The 19,238-nt window shown below is 48.2% G+C and overlaps 1 protein-coding gene across 12 annotated transcripts in view; it reads right to left on the bottom strand.

Annotated features, from left to right (window-relative positions):
• The window catches only part of TMEM255B (transmembrane protein 255B), a 110,111-nt gene that overhangs the window by 2,306 nt on the left and 88,567 nt on the right, over positions 1-19,238 (bottom strand). For 8 of the 12 annotated variants that reach the window (XR_007357466.2, XM_048856139.2, XM_048856149.2 and 5 more), the window contains one exon: positions 8,955-9,101. The exons of 2 other annotated variants lie outside the window; for them this stretch is intronic. Coding sequence is in view for 9 of the 10 variants with exons in the window: in XM_048856139.2 (XP_048712096.2) it covers positions 8,955-9,101 (147 nt within the window). In the remaining variant the exon portion in view is untranslated. The remainder of the gene's footprint in view (positions 1-8,954; positions 9,102-19,238) is intronic. 2 more of the 12 variants (XM_048856129.2, XM_048856166.2) reach the window with 1 other exon arrangement.

Below are 19,238 nucleotides of genomic sequence, written 5' to 3'. Positions count from 1 at the left end.
GTGCAGGGATGTGGTGCCGGCCACTTCCTGGAGAGGCGCTGCATCGGGCCAGGGCAGGCAGGCACGGAGCCTGCCCTGGCCCCAGGGCATGCCGCTGCCACCCCGGAGCCACTTTTGGAAAGTGGCACCAGGCCGGAGCCCAAATCCCTCCTCCATCCTGCCCCCCAACTCTCTGCCCTAAGCCCCCTGCCTGTACCTCGCAACCCTCCTGCACCCCTGCCACACCCAGCACCCCAACCCGCTTCCCTGAGCTCCCTCATACAGCTCCTCTGTCCCAATCCCTTGCCCTGAACCAGTTTCTGCATCCTGTACACCAACCCCCTGCCCTGCATACAATTTCCCCATCCCGCTGTGGCCCTTGGCCCAAAAAGTTTGCCCGCCCCTGCTGTAGCATTAGCACAGGGGTGGGCAAACTTTTTGGCCTGAGGGCCCCATCAGGAGTTGGAAACTATTGAGGGCCAGATGTAGTGTATTAAACTGCTCCCCAGAGGAATGTGCTACTCATGGCTGCCAGTCCTTGTTCTCTGAGCACCATGGTAAGAGTCTGGATAAAGGGCGGGGGAGGGGGGGGTGTTGGAGTCCTAGGAAGCCTGTCAGGGTGGGGGGTGTGGATAGGGGTTGCGGCTGTCAGAGGACAGGGAGCGGGGGGGTTGGATGGGTGGAGATTTCTCAGGGGGCAGGAGCTGGCTGTTGGGAGACACAGCCTTCCCTACCCGAGTGTAGTGTATTAAATTGCCCTACACAGTGTACAACTTACAGCTGCCAGTCCTTGTGCTCCATAAGTAGCCCATGCTTACAGGGAGAAATTTAATACAGTACACCTGGCTGTTCACACTGCCCAGCAGGAGCGTACAGCCCCTCTGCCCAGAGCGCTGGCGGCATGGCAAGCTGAGGCTGCGGGGGAGAGGCCGGGAGCTCAAGGGCCGGGCAGGACAGTCCCATGGACCGGATATGGCCTGCGGGCTGTAGTTTGCCCACCTCTGCATTAGAGAGTAAACTGTGCTCTAAGCCTATTTTAGAAATAGCTCTAACACAGTAAATAAAAAAACTCTGGCTTATAGCTGTGTAAAATATAAACTTCCCCTCTCACCATTTTTTTTTTTTCTGGTCTCTGCTTGTGGACATGGAAATAAGAGGCAAAACAAGGAGCTTTTATTGACAGTTTAACAGTTTGTTTTCAAAAATAACATTCTACCTTTTTATAACAATATGATTCTCCTCTAGCTCTTCCACAGTTGAGATTAGCGCAGTGTGGACTCAGGTCTAGTCCCTGAATTTTTAGCTGTTACTTAACCAACCAGAGACAGGCACTTTTAATAATTTAACCCCATGTCAAAATCCCATTTTCCAGAGTTAGGAATTTAGGCCCAGATCCTCAAATGTATTTAGGCCTCTAGAAGTCAATGGGAGTTAGGTGCCTAAATACCTTTGAGGATCCCTTGTGAGTCTAGGTCTCATAGAGACTCACTGGGACTTACTTAAGCTCCCAAGGGCTAAGTCCACAAAGCACTCCACCTAGTGCTTAGGTGGCTTTGCATATACCTACCCATGGAAACTCTGTCTCTTTCGGCCTCTAACTCTGAGCACACGCACAGTCTGGCCCCACACAAAAGACAGGTGTGTGTGTCTTGACTTAGCGGTTAGGGCACTCAGCTGGGATGTGTGAGACCCAATTTCAGATCCCTGCTCTGCCTGAATGCGTGTCTCCCACATTAGTGCCCTAACCCCTGGGTGGCAGCATCACTGTTGGGCTCCAAACTCTGCAGCAGGTACTCCTGGAAAGTCTGGGGGGCTTCAAGGGTATCTGCACGAGCTGGGAGCCTTGGCCCTGTAGCAAGGAGCCTGGAAGCGTTGAGAATGCCAGCGGGCTCCATGGCTCTCTGGGCTACTAGACTCCTGCTGTGGAGCCAGCTTCCAACTCAGCTCTCTGAAGATCCCGTTCTGAGGTAGAAAACTCCCCTTTCATTGCATGGGAGCCTGGGCACCTCAAGTGGAGGTGGGGAGTTAGACACTGCAATGCTCAGCATTGCAACTTCCACATCCCTTTGTACATCTCGCCCTACGTCACTTTTGAAAATGGGACTGAGAACATGAGCAAAATTGTCAAAACTGCCTATACAAATAACTAACACGGCACCCTCAATTTGATTAGGTTTATATGTAAAAGGAGACCAGTAGGTGGTAACTGTCATTTTTGCTTTCTGGAAATGTGAGCTAAGCTTTGGGTTAGGACTAAAGATTTACTCAGTAGTGGAGGTGGGTAATGTCTAAGAATTTGGCCATTTCAGAACAGATTATTTATAAAATGTCCCAAAATGGAAATGATTATTAGAGAGCCTGCTCTGAACATCTTCACCAATCGTGAGTTTGCTCACATACATAAGCCTTTATACTAGTGCTGTAACTAATTCCCTCCACACAGCAATTTGATTATCTCATACATGGAGCAAGGCTGTTTTTTTCCAGAAGGATTAATAGCTTTCATCTGTGGAGGCTAAAGCTTGTATCTGATCTCTCCTGGTGTGCAGGTGGTTCCTGCCTCTGATTGTCATGAAAAGGCAAATGAACACACTTCCAAAAATATTTAACAATATAGGAAAAATATAAAGTAGGTTTTTTTTAAAACATTGAAGAATTTTGGATAAACTAGTGACATTTATTTTTGAAAGGTGAGGGGGCTTTTATGTGGCAGAACACTAAATACTTAATATGCATCTCTTCAGTTTAGTTATTTTCTTTGTCATATCTTTTAGTTGTTCCTCACACCAGCTCATACTCAGCTCATACTGATTTGAACTTAATGATAATCTTTAGAAAGTCATAGGTCCATTGCCAGCTGAAAATGAGCCCTGATTACTAGACTCTCTCTAGCACATTACAGTCTATAATACACACAAGAGTAATTGTGGTGAATTAAATGACCATATTCAGTTTTCAGAATCTGAAGTTCTAAGATTGTAGGGTATCATTTTCAGGCATGCAGGCTTTTATGTGGTGCTTATTACTTTACTTTCCTGGCCTTCATCATTGTAGTATCTGAGCACTTCACCAACATTAGTTAATTTTTATCTGCACAACACCCCTGCGAGGAACAGAGTTATTAATTATTTCCTTTCTACAGATGAGGAACCAAGGTACAGAAATTAAGTGATGTGCCTAAGGTCAGTGGCAGAGCTAGGAGCTGACTTCAGGGCCCCAAGACCAGTCCTGAGCTTTACCCACAAGATCTTCCTTTCCATCAGGCCTTTGCTGACTTTACACTGTACTGCTCTGCTGTTGCCTCATGCAGCAGTTAATCTATCATTTAAAGGAAGGGCTAGATCACCAGAGAAACACCAGCAGGGACAGCAAACTCAAGGGCATTTGTTTTTTAAACCCTGCTCTTGTCAAAGGCCAATGTCACGGAAATGCAGAAAGGTGAGGGAGCCAGTAGTCACAGATGGAGCAGGGAATGTCGAGGATTTCAGGGCAGCAGCAAAGGATCAAACATTAGCTTTTCAAGTAGATGCAGCTGTGAATTCTCTGTGCGTGTGCGCATGCCCTCTGCACCAGAGACGAAGAACTTTGCCTAGCAGTACCCGCAGGGGCGGCACTTATGCCCTGTGGCCATAGCCCCTCCCCTGGTTGCGTAAGGGCAGCACCAGCCCGACCCCTCAGTTCCTTCTCACTGATCGTGACTAGAGTCAGAGCTTTATGGTGTCTTCACCTCCCACTTTCACTCTCAGTTTTCTGACTAGTACCTTAGGCTTAGTTTAAGTGTTATTTGGCAGCCTTGCGTGATGCCCTCACCAGCGTTCAAGCATTTTTCATCATGGAGGGGGGCCATCCCCAAGAGCAACCCCCACAGCAGGTCCTTGTTGAAGGACACATTAAAGAGAGTGGCTCCCTCTGCAAGTCAGTCACAAAGAGGACTTGTGGTTGAAGCAGCATCTTCTGGAACAGGCCATGAGACCCACTTTGGCTCTGAGACCCTCATCTGATAGGTGGTCACCTTCAGATCTGGCAAATGATGCCACTCTGCGCTTAGTCTCTGGCGTCTCCCCCAAGAAGAAAAGGGGTCATTCACTCCCCTCTGGCCAGGAAGAGATCTCATAAAATGAGCCAGAACCATTCCAGGGCTCAATGAGATTCCTCCTCCTCTTCCAGGAGGAGTGCTGACCAGCACTGCACTCCCTCTGGCATGTGGGATGGAGCAGGTCCATTCACCTGCTCCTCGGTACCATGTGGTGAGCAGCAAGGCCCTGTACTGTTGACTCGGTTCTGGCCATGGGACATCCATTGAGTCTGGTACCAATGAAGTTGGCACCAGTACTGATGGTCTCCATACTGATGGCATATGAGCTGGCATTGGACCTGCTTTGCCTCTCCATCCTGGACTCTCCGCTAGTTCATGAGTTCTCCAGTGCTATGGCGTCTACCAGCTCATCCTCCATTGTGCCCCTGGCACCCTCTAGCTATGTGTCAGAGATGCTGGGTACGCTGACCCTGCAGCTCCTACCACCTGAGCCGTGGACTGTGGATTTGAGGTTGGGACTGGCACAGAAGGCCTCCTTGAAGTTGGTGCATCCTTCAGCACCATCATTGTCTTGGCAGCAGATCCCATCATTAAGTGCAGTGCCTTAATCAGTGCTGATGCCTCTGCCAGTACCAAGTGTGAGCATGTCCCATTCGGTGCCACTGGTGCTGATTCCCCACCCCTCTTTGGCACTGATGCTCCCTCCCGACTGGGCTTCAAATGAGTCTGAGTGGTTGTTTGCCCCATCGGGGCTGGCTCTCCTTTGTTGCCACAGAACCTCCGGGATTCCTCAAGGTCAGGGTTGTCCTCGTCGGATACACACCAGAGCTCACCCTTGGATCATTATTCACACTGAGATCAGCATCTGCTCCACAGTTGGCACAGTGGTTCTTGGCCCAATGCCTGCTGGCCACCAATGCCTTATGCATTTGTCCAGTGGCTTCCTTGGAAGCTCTGGGATGTGCCTCAGTTCCTGAAGTCACTCTCAAGAGCGTGATCACTGGTCGCGACAGTAACTCCTGCTCCCATATCGTCTCAGCTGCAATTGACAGCTGAGTCCATTCCCCTGGGACCTATATAGCTCTTCCAACCAGATCCTGTGATGCAAGAATAGAATCCATCATTGGAACAGCAAACTGCCTCCTCGTCCTCCCCGGATGAATCTATTGTGCTGGAATCTTCCTCTTCCTCAGTGCCCAAGGACTTAGTTTAAGGCATACCAGGGACTCCCAAGGTAGTGGCTATACACCTCAGGTATCCAGGCAGAAGTCCTGCTGGAGAGCACACATAAGGTGCTGGGTATTCTCCAACCATCAGCTCCAGGGAGAGTAGCCTTCCTGCTAAATGAGGCTCTCAAGGAGCCTGCAAAGGCCCTCTGGAAGACCCCACCTTCCATTGGTCGCCTATGGCGAAGAGATCAGAGAAAAAGTACCTCATTCCAACGCAAGGGTGTGAGGGTTTCTACTCCCACCTGGCCCTTACCTCCCTGCTGGTGACTGCAGCAAATACCAGCAGGGCAGATATAAATCAAATGAACATCATGATCCAGCAGGCTTTGGTCTCTAAATAGGACTTGGACAATTGGGCAGCCATATCTAAGCTCGCAGACAGCTTGCTAGAACCCTCCAGGGAAAAGCTTTTTTGGCATTTGTTGAGGAAGGGCACATGGTTGCCAAGACATTATTGCAGCAGCCAGAATTATGGCATCAGCTGTCACCATGAGGAGGGCCTTACAGCTGCAGAATTATGGCACTGCGCCCAATGTGCGGCAGACTATTGAGGTATCCCGAGATACTTTGCATGCTTTGGGAGTATATATTCCGGCTGTTAAGAGACGCCACTATAACAGTCAGTGGCTGCAACAGCAATACAGCTCTCAGCGTTTTTTTGGACTATCGTCCCTTCCTGTGCAGCAGCAGGACAATGCCATAAAGAGCCACAGATCCCAAAAGAGAAAGTCCTGTGGTTCAGGGTTTAACCAGCTGGACCTCTCACTTCTGGTGCCTAGCGAGCACCCATTTTGATTTGTGTGTCCAGGACAGCTGTCCAGTGGGAATCTCCCCCCCATCTCCCCTGTTCGGGGACAGGTTGGACAGGTTCGGGGACAGGTTTACAGTGTTTGGAACTCTGTCACAACAGACATCTACATCCTAGGCACCTTCAGGTCAGGTTATGCCAGTGGTTCTCAAATTTTTGCATTGGTGACCCCTTTCACACAGCAAGCCTCTGAGTATGACCCCCCTTATACATTAAAAACACATTTTTATATCTAACTCTATTATAAATGTTGGAGGAGAAGCGGGGTTTAGGGGTGGAGGGTGACCTCGTGACACCCTACATAATAACCTTGTGACCCCCTCAGGGGTCATGACCCCATTTAAGAACCCCTGGGTTATGCCGTACAGTTCCTCTCCATCCCTTCTTCCCACCCACTACCACATCCCCTTTCAGGGACTCCCTCATGAGACACTGCTCCTTGAGCAGGTTCACTTTTTACTGGCTTTGGGAGCCATACAGGAGGTCCCCCTGTAACATCAGGGGCAGGGATTCTACTCCTGGTATTTCCTGGTCCCAAAGCCCAAGGGAGGGATGAGACTTATCCTCAATCTCCTGTTCGGCCAAATGGAAGCAATTCTCGGTATGATCATTAGCCTGTGGAGTTCAACCGATGCTACCTTGTGTCCAGGACAATTTGGAGTACCTGTTACACCTTCAGCCTTCTGGTCTTGCATTTAGTTAATTGGGACTCCACCTGGCTGCAATTCCAGCATTTCATCTGCCCATCAATGGGAAGTCCGTGTTTTCAAACCCCATGCAGTGAGGTGCTTGAAAGGAGTCACTCATCTCCACCCACCAGTTAAAGCGCAGTTTCCTTTGTGGGACTTAATACTCTTAGTAGCTCTTACGGGACCTCCGTTTGAGCCTCTTGACACTTCTTCCTTCCCTCTTCTGTGTCAGAAATCTGCCTTCCTTGGGGTGATAAGGAGGGGGAGGGATAGCTCAGTGATTTGAGCATTGGCCTGCTAGACCCAGGGTTTTGAGTTCAATCCTTGAGGGGACCATTTAGGGATCTGGGGCAAAAATTGGGGATTGGCCCTGCTTTGAGCAGGGGGTTGGACCAGATGACCTCCTGAGGTCCCTTCCAACCCTAATAGTCTATGATTCTATGATAACATCTGCAAAGAGTCTGTGAGTTGCAGGATTTGATGGCAGAACCTCCTTATGGGTCATTTTCCAGAAACAAAGTAACCCTGCAGCTAGACCCTAAGTTTTTATCTCAGGTGGTTTCCCAGTTTTACTTGAACCAAGTTAGATATCTACCAGTGTTCTTCCGTAAGCTGCATTGAACCCCAGAGAAGCAGCATCTTCACACACTGGATGTCAGGCGATGTCTAGCTTTTTATCTGGATAGAACGAAACCTTTCTGTTCCTCACCTCATCTGTTTGTTTCACATGTGGACAGCTGAAGAGTCAAGCAGTCTCGTCACAGACCATCTCCAGGTGGATAACTTCCTGTAGCATGACAGGATATGAAGTAGCCCAGGCTATGCCTCCTCAAGAGCTATGAGCTCATTCCACAAGAGCTCAGACAACGTCAACAGAATTTCTAAATGACATCCCTACATTCAACACTTGCAGGGCAGCCACTTGGTCCTCTGTGCATAGTTTTGCAAACCACTATGCCTGCATTCAGATCAGATGCAAACTTCAGGAAGGCAATCCTGCAGTCCTCCTTTAGATAAACTCTTGAGCCCCACCTCCTACGAGCACTGCTTGGGAAGCCCCTCACATGGAATACTCAGCTGCATCTACTTGAAGAAGAAAGAATGGTCATCTACCCATAAATGTTGCTCTTCACGATGCGAGGCAGATGTCTATTCTATTCTGCCCTCCATCTCCTCTGCATCGGAGGCTGTACTCCTGACATGGGGGGGTGAAGGAACTCAAGGGGTCAGGGTGGCGCCGCCCTTCTACAGCCTGGGGAGGGGCTGTGGCCACAGGGGGCGAGTGCTGCCACAACAGGCACTGCTATGCAAAGTTCTTCAGCCCTGGTGGCTGGGGTGCACACCCCTGGACACAGCTCACAGCTCTGCATCACATCTCAAAGAACAACAGTTACAGAGAGGTGACCGGTTGTTTTGTGGAGCCAGAGGGTAGCAGCGGAAAGATGGAGGAACAGATTAGATTTCTTTGGCTAATTTTGCTAGTCCAGGTGCCAAAGCGAATTCCTCACTCCATGCTTGTTCAAAATTCAAATTATGCTCCGGCAATTGCCATTTTATGATTCAGTTTGTTTCAACGAATAGAGGATTAGTGACCATGAGAACCGTGCTTCAAAATTAATACCCCATATAGAGAGCCATGGCCCTTCATGCTGCTATTGATGCTATTATTAACCCAGGCTGTTCCCTATGCATGGGGAAAAATGTATGCTTTCACCTTATCATTCTTCCTTAAGACCTACTCTGCTGCCATGCTTACAAATCACTCCTATCTGGCACTGAGTAGGCAACGTGGGGAGTTCTGCTTTTCTGCTAAACCAGTCTCATTTATGCTTCTCATCCTCCCAGCCTTCCCCACTCCTCTGTTTTGTCCAACTACTGTCCTGTCTGCTCTAAAGTGAGTTTCCAGGGCAAGGATTGTCTTTGTTTATCAATGCAGCACCTAACACCATGGGACCTTGATCGGGGTTCCTAGGCACTACCAAGGAACAAATAATAAAGATCAATGAAGGACCCTGGGGGGAAGATCTAAAAACAGACCTTTGCTGTAAGAATAGAGGAGAGTCTGTGTTTTAGGCAACCAATCCATCTTCCCTTCCATCTCCAACTCCCCCAAAACCCCACAGCAGACAGATTTAGCAGTGCAGGATTTATACCAAAGAGAAGCATCTGGCTTTCAAGAGGATTAACAAGAAAAATATCATTTTGTACTCTACCTGGAAAGGTAAAGGATAGGATGGATATGCAGGAATAGCGGCCGCAGAGGGACAAAAACTGGCATATGTCAGGATCTGCTGGGCTGGATTGTACAAGATCTGAGGAGGAGGGGCAGAACTAAAGGCAATTTGGGACAGAGGTGCCTGCTGAACACAAAAGACAACAACATATTAGCAAAATGCAACCCTAGAGTAGGAAAAAGGAAAACTATTTTGACTACATCAAACTGACAGATTACATCATTTGACAGTGTTTGATTTCTCTATTTTCTTATTTCCCCAACATAAGAAATACACAACCTATACAAGTTGTTTTTCCCTTCATACTAATAAAAATGTTATTTTCTGCTTTGATTGTACCAGCCATCCAAGAATCTCAAATATTAATACATTAACCTTCACAATACCACTGTACCCTCTAGAGAAGTAAGTTGGGAAACCAAAGAACTTTGAAATTAAAGCCTCCCTCACACACACACACACACACTTTTACTTTACTCTCTAGAAATAGGGTGTGCTGGGGCTTTTTGGTCTGAAGTTACACAGCTGCATTCTTTTTTGCCTTAAGAAGTGTCCAGCGCTTCCTTGTGCCTAGCTGACGATGCCATGGGCAGGACTCCAGCCCAAGAAGCAACAAGCCTAGAACCCATGAAGAGTGTGGTGGGGGGGCAGCCTTGACCTCTTCCCCTGAAAGCACCCCTACCCCACAATTTTCCACTCCGCCAGGCACATAACATCCCTACTTCTTGCCATCATTAAGCAAGCATGCTGCTGCACTCCCTGCAGTAGCAGAAATTGGACTGATCCTATAAGGCTTTTCCCCTTGTGCTCTTGAGACATGTGGCACATACCCTACCTAGCATTTGCTATTCCAGGCCTGGCCTCCCACCACCTTTGTTCCATCAGGGAAGACACTGTTGCAGCACTCCTTACTCCACAACCCTTTTGTTGTCGACGTACCCCATGGGCCTGATCCAGTGAGTAGCCAGTGTTTTTCTGGAGGTTCTTTTAAGATTAACCCGGCAAATCATCACATCTTGCAAAGGTGACATATGGGTCACGATTCAGCTGCTGCTTTACTAATAGTTTCTGTACATGTAAAACAATCCCCTGAGGCACCCAGTGTCTTATTTGTATTGTTTGGCCACGTAGGCCCCGACCCTGCAGAGCAACTTGAAGGATTGGGGGCTGTTGTGGCAAGCCATGTGAGACAGAGACCATGTCTTCCAGGCTCAGAGCTAGTTAATGAGGAGTAGGGAAGCTTCACAAAATGTAAGTGGAGGCAATCTGGATCCTCCCTAGGAATCATAGAATATCAGGGTTGGAAGGGACCTCAGTAGGTCATCTAGTCCAATCCCCTGCTCAAAGCAGGACCAATCCCCAACTAAATCATCCCAGCCAGTTTTGTCAAGCCTGACCTTAAAAATATCTAAGGAAGGAGATTCCACCATCTCCCTAGGTAACACATTCCAGTGTTTCACCACCCTCCTAGTGAAAAAGTTTTTCCTAATATCCAACCTAAACCTCCCCCACTGCAACTTGAGACCATTACTCCTTGTTCTGTCATCAGCTACCACTGAGAACAGTCTAGATCCATCCTCTTTGGAATCCCCTTTCAGGTAGTTGAAAGCAGCTATCAAATCCCCCCTCATTCTTCTCTTCCGCAGACTAAACAATCCCAGTTCCCTCAGCCTCTCCTCAGAAGTCATGTGTGCCAGTCCCCTAATCATTTTTGTTGCCCTCCGCTGGACTCTTTCCAATTTTTCCACATCCTTCTTGTAGTGTGGGGCCCAAAACTGGACAAAGTACTCCAGATGAGGCCTCACCAATGTCCAATAGAGGGGAACGATCATGTCCCTCGATCTGCTGGCAACGCCCCTACATATACATCCCAAAATGCCATTGGCCTTCTTGGCAACAATGGCACACTGTTGACTCATATCCAGCTTCTCGTCCACTGTAACCCCTAGGTCCTTTTCTGCAGAACTGCTGCAGAGCCATTTGGTCCCTAGTCTGTAGCGGTGCATGGGATTCTTCCGTCCTAAATGCAGGACTCTGCACTTGTCCTTGTTGAACCTCATCAGATTTCTTTTGGCCCAATCCTCTAATTTGTCTAGGTTCCTCTGTATCCTATCCCTACCCTCCACTGTATCTACCTCTCTTCCCAGTTTAGTGTCATCTGCAGACTTGCTGAAGGTGCAATCCACACCATCCTCCAGATCATTAATGAAGATATTGAACAAAACCGGCCTGAGGACCGACCCTTGGGGCACTCAACTTGATACTGGCTGCCAGCTAGACAAGGAGCCATTGATCACTACCCGTTGAGCCCGTCAATAAGCCAACTTTCTATCCACCTTATAGTCCATTCATCCAGCCCATACTTCTTTAACTTGCTGGCAAGAATACTGTGGGAGACCGTGCCAAAAGCTTTGCTAAAGTCAAGGAACAACACGTCCACCGCTTTCCCCTCATCCACAGAGCCAGTTATCTCATCATAGAAGGCAATTAGATTAGTCAGGCATGACTTGCCCTTGGTGAATCCATGCTGACTGTTCCTGATCACTTTCCTCTCCTCTAAGTGCTTCAGAATTGATTCCTTGAGGACTTGCTCCATGATTTTTCCAGGGACTGAGGTGAGGCTGACTGGCCTGTAGTTCCCAAGATCCTCCTTCTTCCCTTTTTTAAAGATGGGCACTACACTAGCCTTTTTCCAGTCATCCGGGACTTCCCCCGATAGCCATGAGTTTTCAAAGATAATGGCCAGTGGCTCTGCAATCACTTCCGCCAACTCCTTTAGCACTCTCTGATGTAACGCATCCAGCCCCATGGACTTGTGCTCGTCCAGCTTTTCTAAATAGTCCCAAACCACTTCTTTCTCCACAGAGGGCTGGTCACCTCCTCCCCGTGCTGTGCTGCCCAGTGCAGTAGTCTGGGGGCTGACCTTGTTCGTGAAGACAGAGGCAAAAAAAGCATTGAGTACATTAGCTTTTTCCACATCCTCTCTCACTAGGTTGCCTCCCTCATTCAGTAAGGGGCCCATACTTTCCTTGACTTTCTTCTTGTCACTAACATACCTGACGAAACCCTTCTTGTTACTCTTAACATCTCTTACTAGCTGCAACTCCAGGTGTGATTTGGCCTTCCTGATTTCACTCCTGCATGCCCGAGCAATATTTTTATACTCTTCCCTGGTCATTTGTCCAATCTTCCACTTCTTGTAAGCTTCTTTTTTGTGTTTAAGATCAGCAAGGATTTCACTGTTAAGCCAAGCTGGTTGCCTGCCATATTTACTCTTCTTTCTACACATCGGGATGGTTTGTCCCTGTAACCTCAATAAGGATTCTTTAAAATACAGCCAACTCTCCTGGACTCCTTTCCCCCTCATGTTATTCTCCCAGGGGATCCTGCCCATCAGTTCCCTGAGGGAGTCAAAGTCTGCTTTTCTGAAGTCCAGGGTCCATATTCTGCTGCTCTCCTTTCTTCCCTGTGTCAGGATCCTGAACTCGACCATTTCATGGTCACTGCCTCCCAGCTTCCCATCCACTTTTGCTTCCCCTACTAATTCTTCCCAGTTTGTGAGCTGCAAGTCAAGAAGAGCTCTGCCCCTAGTTGGTTCCTGCAGCACTTGCACCAGGAAATTGTCCCCTACACTTTCCAAAAACTTCCTGGATTCTCTGTGCACTGCTGTATTGCTCTCACAGCAGGTATCAGGGTGATTGAAGTCTCCCATGAGAACCAGGGCCTGCGATCTAGTAACTTCCGTGAGTTGCCGAAAGAAAGCCTCGTCCACTTCATTCCCCTGGCCCGGTGGTCTATAGCAGATTCCTACCACGACATCACCCTTGTTGCTCACACTTCTAAACTTAATCCAGAGACACTCAGGTTTTTCTGCAGTTTCATACTTGAGCTTCATACTAGGAAAATGTTGAAAAACCAGTTGTAACACTCTGCCATTCAAAAGGTTATAAGGCAACTCTTTTTCCATTGCCACTCCTTTCTCCCATACTCTGTAGCCATTCATGCTGCCCCTTCCTAAAACTCCATTCTGTCCATGAAGCCTAAGTGAGGAAACGTCGGCAGATTCACATCCATGCTAATCTGGGAAGGTGGCAGTTACAGACATTTCCATGCTGATGGGGCTGAGGGCTTCCTTTGGGTTTTGTGTAACACCAAGGACCAGGTCAGCGCTGAACACATAACATGGGACATAATAAGAATGATTTTCTATCAAATGTTGGATTGATACATAATTATACAGAAATAATAAATATACATCAATACAATTACAGTAATAACTTTATTGGGTGTTTCTATGGAAGGGGCTGACTCTGAGCTTATTGCACGGAGGTAGCCATGTCCCTTGGAAATCGCTTTACTGAAATGGAAAGGATTGTCCTCCCGTTGGTTTCAACAGAAAAAACAGTCGACGTAGCCCCGTTCTAGGTAAATTTCAACATGTATCTAAGCTGTAGGGGGTGCTTTTTTCTAATGAACATGAGTTTTATAGACATCTAATACGAACGTGTACATTAAGACAGAACTGCTCCCCCCCTCCCCCCCAGTACTTCTGGCCCAGTCCCTAAATATCTTTGTGGAGCTGGGCCTCCCTCCCTCCATGGCTGGAGAAAGGAAAGTGTGGAACACAGAGACATCCCCTACTCCAGAGAAATAGGGAGAACAAGCTAATGAGAGTAAGGCCTTTCAAGCTGAAGAAATACATGAGTTACTCATGCCAGAATGTGGCTCAGCCCTGAGTCAGAATGAAACATAAAATGCAGACTGAGACTTATCTATCCATTGATATAAACCAAGAGACAGACATGTTTTTTCAACAACAACATGAAACACTGGTATTATATTTGTATCTTTGCAGTTAGCCAATTTCTTTGCTTGTTACATGCTACGTACGTCGGTCCTTCTCACCACAATCTCTGTGAAAACTTTTAAAACCACTGTGCCAGAAACTCATGCACCAGAAGCAACTATGTTCCAGTTTTTGGAAGACAAAATAATATTTTCTTTGCAGGAAAATCTGATGGGCTTCAAAGCAATTGCACTTTGTTTTTCAGCTCATTCTCACACCACTATAGCTATAACTGGTAGCTATAACTCCCAAAAGCTACACGTGATTTTTAGTAGACATCCTAGCTGTCTCTTTTAGATTTCATCCTTAAAGAAATGCCCTCAGTAGCTGTAAAGGACAATGTCTAAATAAACCTTCACACAGCCTGTGGGCATTTCTGAGAATACCACATCATGAAAAAAGAGATTATGATTCTCTCACACCAAATTTTATTTTTTTATATCAATCAGCCTCATGCCCTTTTGCATGCCTCTCCTTAGTGTTTTCCCAGTCCCCAGTTTCCTAACAGCTGTTCATTGATACACAGCTACTGAAATAAAGTAGCAAATCAGTAAACCAGATAGTGTAGGTTGCCTAAAAGGAGACTGGAAAATAATTTGCTGCAGTGGATAACAGCAATTCTATTATTGATTTTTGTAACATTTGACACTATTGTGGGGTTTCTCTGTTTAACACATGCTTGTGGTGATTTACACAAATTCAGCTTTAGTTGTAAGCAGATAAAGTGCTCACTCCCACCCCTCCACTCCTGCTGCAGAGGAAATGTAAGCAGCTCTCTGATTTCCTCAGCATTGTCGAGAGCTGAATGAACTTGCTCCGCACTGAGATAATGGTGCATGACTGCTGCTGTAGTTTCATTCCATTGCTTTTTGCTGCTTGGATGCTTGCTTGGCCTGAGTGCTCAAATCTGTAAATGCAAGCTCAGCCTTTCCAGCATATTGTGATGTGTGAGGGTATGAAACTTGGTCACAATTATTCCATTTCATGTAGGAACATTTCAATAGGTTTGCATCCCTCATGAACAATGCGATTAAATCCAGAGGGATAAGTTTCACCCCAATGAGTATTTCTGGAGCAAAAGATCAGTCCAAGGTCTATGCAACACCCAAGTTCCCATTTAAGCCTTAGCTTAAGTAAAAGTGGGATTTATGTGTTGTATAAGCCTTGTGTTGGCCCTCTGCACAGGGGTGGATTTCACCATTATAACCTAATCCTCAGAGGAGTATTCACAACTCCTATTGGTTTTGGTAAAGCATAATTTAATTTAATTACCTTTTAACCTGCCTTGTAAGCTTTATAAGCCACCTTCCCATTACTTATCTGCATCTGTCTCCTAATGCACGTTGTGCCTCTGCCCACAGCAGCCCTGCTAGCCTGGAGAAACTTTTTAGCATTTAGCAATGCAGCCATTGTCCTTTAGAGCACCTACAGCAGATGTTACAGAAACAAATTCGAGATTTCCAGTGCTGGGTAGAAGACTAAGGTGATGTCTCAGTCTTCAAAGAGATGGAAATGTAATTCTTGATGTAGCAGTGGTGCTCACAAATTGATCCAGTGAGGGCTTCAGAAGAGAAAAACACTTCACAACAATCTGTCACTAGCCACATCATCACCCAATGGGAAGTACCGACAAGGCTTCCTCCTTTCACCTCTTTGCCCTAGCCAATGTATCCCAAGCAGTAGAAGCTGACAACAGCTGAAATGGGTAGTCAAACCTGACACACCCAGAGCAGGACATTTTAAATGGTTCCAATGTGGTTGATGTTCACTATGTTTCAGATAAATCTTAACCAATGCAGGAGACTGGCCTGAACAAAGCTAGTGGCCCAGGGACCCAGGAAAAGCAACATCTCAATCATTTCCAAAGTAAGAGGGACAAGTAGAGACAAAGAAGGGAAGACAAGGAGAAAGAATGAAGCAGAAGGGCTGTGTCAGCATTGGTTGAAACTGGCTCTGTAATTCTCCCCTCTGCTCAGGAATCTCCCGATTCTTCTCCTTCCTGCTCTACCTGCTCATTTTTACATGTGACCTTTCCCCATACGCGTCTATGGAGCACACAGTGAGAACATAAAGTAACGCTTGAAAGCAGCTTTTTCTCCCCTCAGCAAAGGAGGCACAGGCTGTTCATCACTAGATTGCTGTGTTTCCTTACCGGCACTACGGGAACACTCTTCATACCACTTCCCCTTGAGTCACCAAGTCCCCCTCATGCCTCAGAGTAAAGGATACTCTGCTGCATGTTTACACATTGCTTGCGCAAATGGCTGAGTGTGGTTGTTTACCGAATGTAGGAGGACAGTTGTGTACTGGTGTACATTGTACAGCCCCTTAACAGTGTTTTTTTTTAAATAACTCGCATGACCCTGCTATAATAAAATATTTCTAAAAGCCCTGAATCACGACACAGAGTTAGTTACTGATAGCTTGTTTTCCTGTGTGTGTTTTGCTGAAGGAAGCACACTGGGGTGGTTGTGTCTGAATAGGAGGAATATATTTTATAAGCAGTGGTCCCCAAACTGTGGAGCGTGCTCCCCTAGGGTGATGTGGAGGAATATTCGGGGGGGGTGGGGGGGAAGGCATGCAGCTCTTCCCTCAGCTCCATTTAGCCCCAAGTGCTGCTCCATCTCCAGACCCTCTCTGCCCCCAGACCAGCTCCACCCCCAGCCAGCCCTCATTCCATCTCTGCCCCCAGCCAGCTCCCTAGCCTCAGCTCCTCCCCGATCCCCAGTTCCACACCCAGCTCCTCCATCAGCCCAAGCTCAGCTGCCGAGGCAGCCTTGGCTGTGCAGTAATGGAGAGGGAGGCACAGACAGATTCTGTCACTGATAAGAGGAGGCATGACTGAAAAAGTTTGAGCACCACTGTTATACAGGAATGTCTCCAAGTGTCAGTGTTATGTTCATATGTACTTTGAATCACCTTTGCTGTCAGCTCCTAGCTCCTGTAAATACAGCCTGCCATCTTACATTTACACACAGCCTTTCATCCCAAAGGTCCTGAAGTGCTTGACAAACGAGGGGCCAGATCATCCCCTCCTGAAAAAACCCTCTGAGGACCGCTTCATGTCCTCCCCAGTTAAAGGAAGGATTGACACCATTGGAGGAATGGCAGACATGACCTGCTGACCACAAAGAGCCAAAATATCAGTGGGAAATGCTAGCCCCAACCAGGGGTAGCAAGTTGTATGGGCCCGTGGTGCCTGGGCTCCAGCAAATTCAGGGCCCGGGGGGCCTGGCTCCACCAACGTTTGGAGCCAGGTCTCTCCCCTGGCCTTGCCTGCCGCTCCTGCATACCTCCCCCGGAGTGTCCCCTGGTGTCACCTGCTGCCCCCACATGCCTCCCCCGAGCATCCCTGCCTGCCCTGGGCAGTGGGTGGCTGCCCCCTGCAGCTCTCCTCCCTTGCCGGCCGCTGCCACAGCCATCTACAAGGGAGTGGTGCTGTGGGCAGGCTGAGCTGGCTGCTGTGCCTGCGGAGAGAGGAGGGGAGGAGGTGCATGGCAGCCTGCCCTCTCCCCGCCCGCCCAGCTGATGACCGAGTTGACTCCAGGGGGCAGGGCTTATCCTGGCTGGACCTCCTGAGCAGCAGCCTGACGGGGCTTGAGTGAGTGTCCCCTGGAGCTTGCTGTTGCTGACAGGGAGAGGGCTGGCCTCTCTGGCCCCAAGCCCTGGGACAACCGGCATGCTGCACCCTGAACTCCTCATCCCCGGCCCAGCTCCGTGCCCCACACCACCTCCCACATCCCAATCCTCTGTCCTAGCCCAGAGCCTGCACCCAGCACCCAACCCCCCCGTCCCAACCCAGCACTCCAACCCCCCTGCACTCCCCATCCTGTGCCCCAACCCCCTGTCCCAGCCCAGAGCCTGCCAACATTCCAAACCCCCTCCCAGAGCCTTAGGCAGGTGTGGGGGGGGGGGGCGCGGCGGATTTGAACCCATTCTGGGCACCACCAAAAATTATACAAACCTGCCACCTCTGGCCCCAACCTGATGGATCTCAGGGTATTTGTGCAGAGCAGCAGCTTTTCTGTGTTCCATGCCTACCCCCACCTCATCCCTGCAGCCTGGTTAGTGATCCACGCTGCATTAACTCCCCACCACAGCTGTATGCTACCCATTCCTCCGACAGAAGCAGTTCAAGCAAATCTTGAGCCCCGTGCAAACACATTAGCCTGGGCATGGGAGCTGCAAGGCCCAAGATTCAGTGTGTAACATTATCCAACCCTACCCCCTTCCTACTCAAACTTAATCTGACCTGCCAGCTTTGTCGGGAGGGGAGGGTAGCTTGTGACATGCGCCTACCAGAGTAGCAATAAAGGGGGAGACATCACAATTCATCAGGGGCCTTAAGTTATCATCACTGCTGAGCTCTCAGTCAGCACAAAATAGCTTACACTCCCTATCACGCAGCAAAGGCAAACATCACATCACTGTTTCAACCTGCCCTTTAGGCAGGGACCTCTGTAGCTATAGGTTGACCAGCTTTGTCTGAATCAGTCCTGGTCCCTGCTGAACCACAGAAGATGCACACCAGGAATTAACGTAGCGACAAGCAACATTAACTTATGCATGGACTTCTGCAGCTAAATGAAGGCAGCTTTGCTGGAGACAATGCTCCCTGGTCCCTCCACCCTCCTCTTGCTTTTGGCAAGTGATACCCCAAAGATTTCTGAATATTGTAAAGGAAACACTGCTGTGGTGCTGGCTGCTCCTCAGGGGAAGGGAGGAAGCATGCCTTTTCCATCTGTGCTGCTTCCCTAACCCCGTGTAATCACAGTAACCTAGGTTTGATCTGCTACCCATTGCAGAACAGCCAGCAACATACAGCCATGTATTTTGGAATCATTTTATCCACCACTTAAGCACAGCCACCTCTACGACACAGCAGCTACTTAGTATCCCCACACACCACCACTGCACAGCCGGTTAGGGCAGGCAGGGAAGAAGAACAGTACCTCTTATGGAAACCAAAAAGGCGATTTAGGTTAGCAGAATGTGACAGTTCACATCAGAACCTGGCTGATACCCCAGAGCTAATCCCTGCTCTTTGGAACACTATCACACAATCTTTAATATTCACAAGTGGTTAGGACCTCAGTTTCACATATCTATTAAACTGGCACCTTCTAGCACCAAGCTGGGCCAATGGTTCAGTGCTTACTCAGATAAAAAGAGGCCACTTACTGAACCACCAACAGGACTGCTACAGATGCCAGTTTCTGACCTACACATGTGTATTACCCCGCCCTGACCCTACTTAGCTATAACACCTGGCCAGAGCACAGGCCAAGGACTCAAAGTTCATGCAGGAAACATTTTGTGAGCACTTGCTGTGTATGGTTCTGTTGTCTGTTTTTTTGAACACATTAGGTAACAGGATAATTAGCAACATACAGAAATCACCACTGATGAAAAGCTGC

Source organism: Caretta caretta, chromosome 1, assembly GCF_965140235.1.
Source record: "Caretta caretta isolate rCarCar2 chromosome 1, rCarCar1.hap1, whole genome shotgun sequence".
Classification (NCBI taxonomy): Eukaryota; Metazoa; Chordata; order Testudines; family Cheloniidae; genus Caretta; species Caretta caretta.
This window is presented reverse-complemented; position numbering and strand designations above follow the sequence as displayed.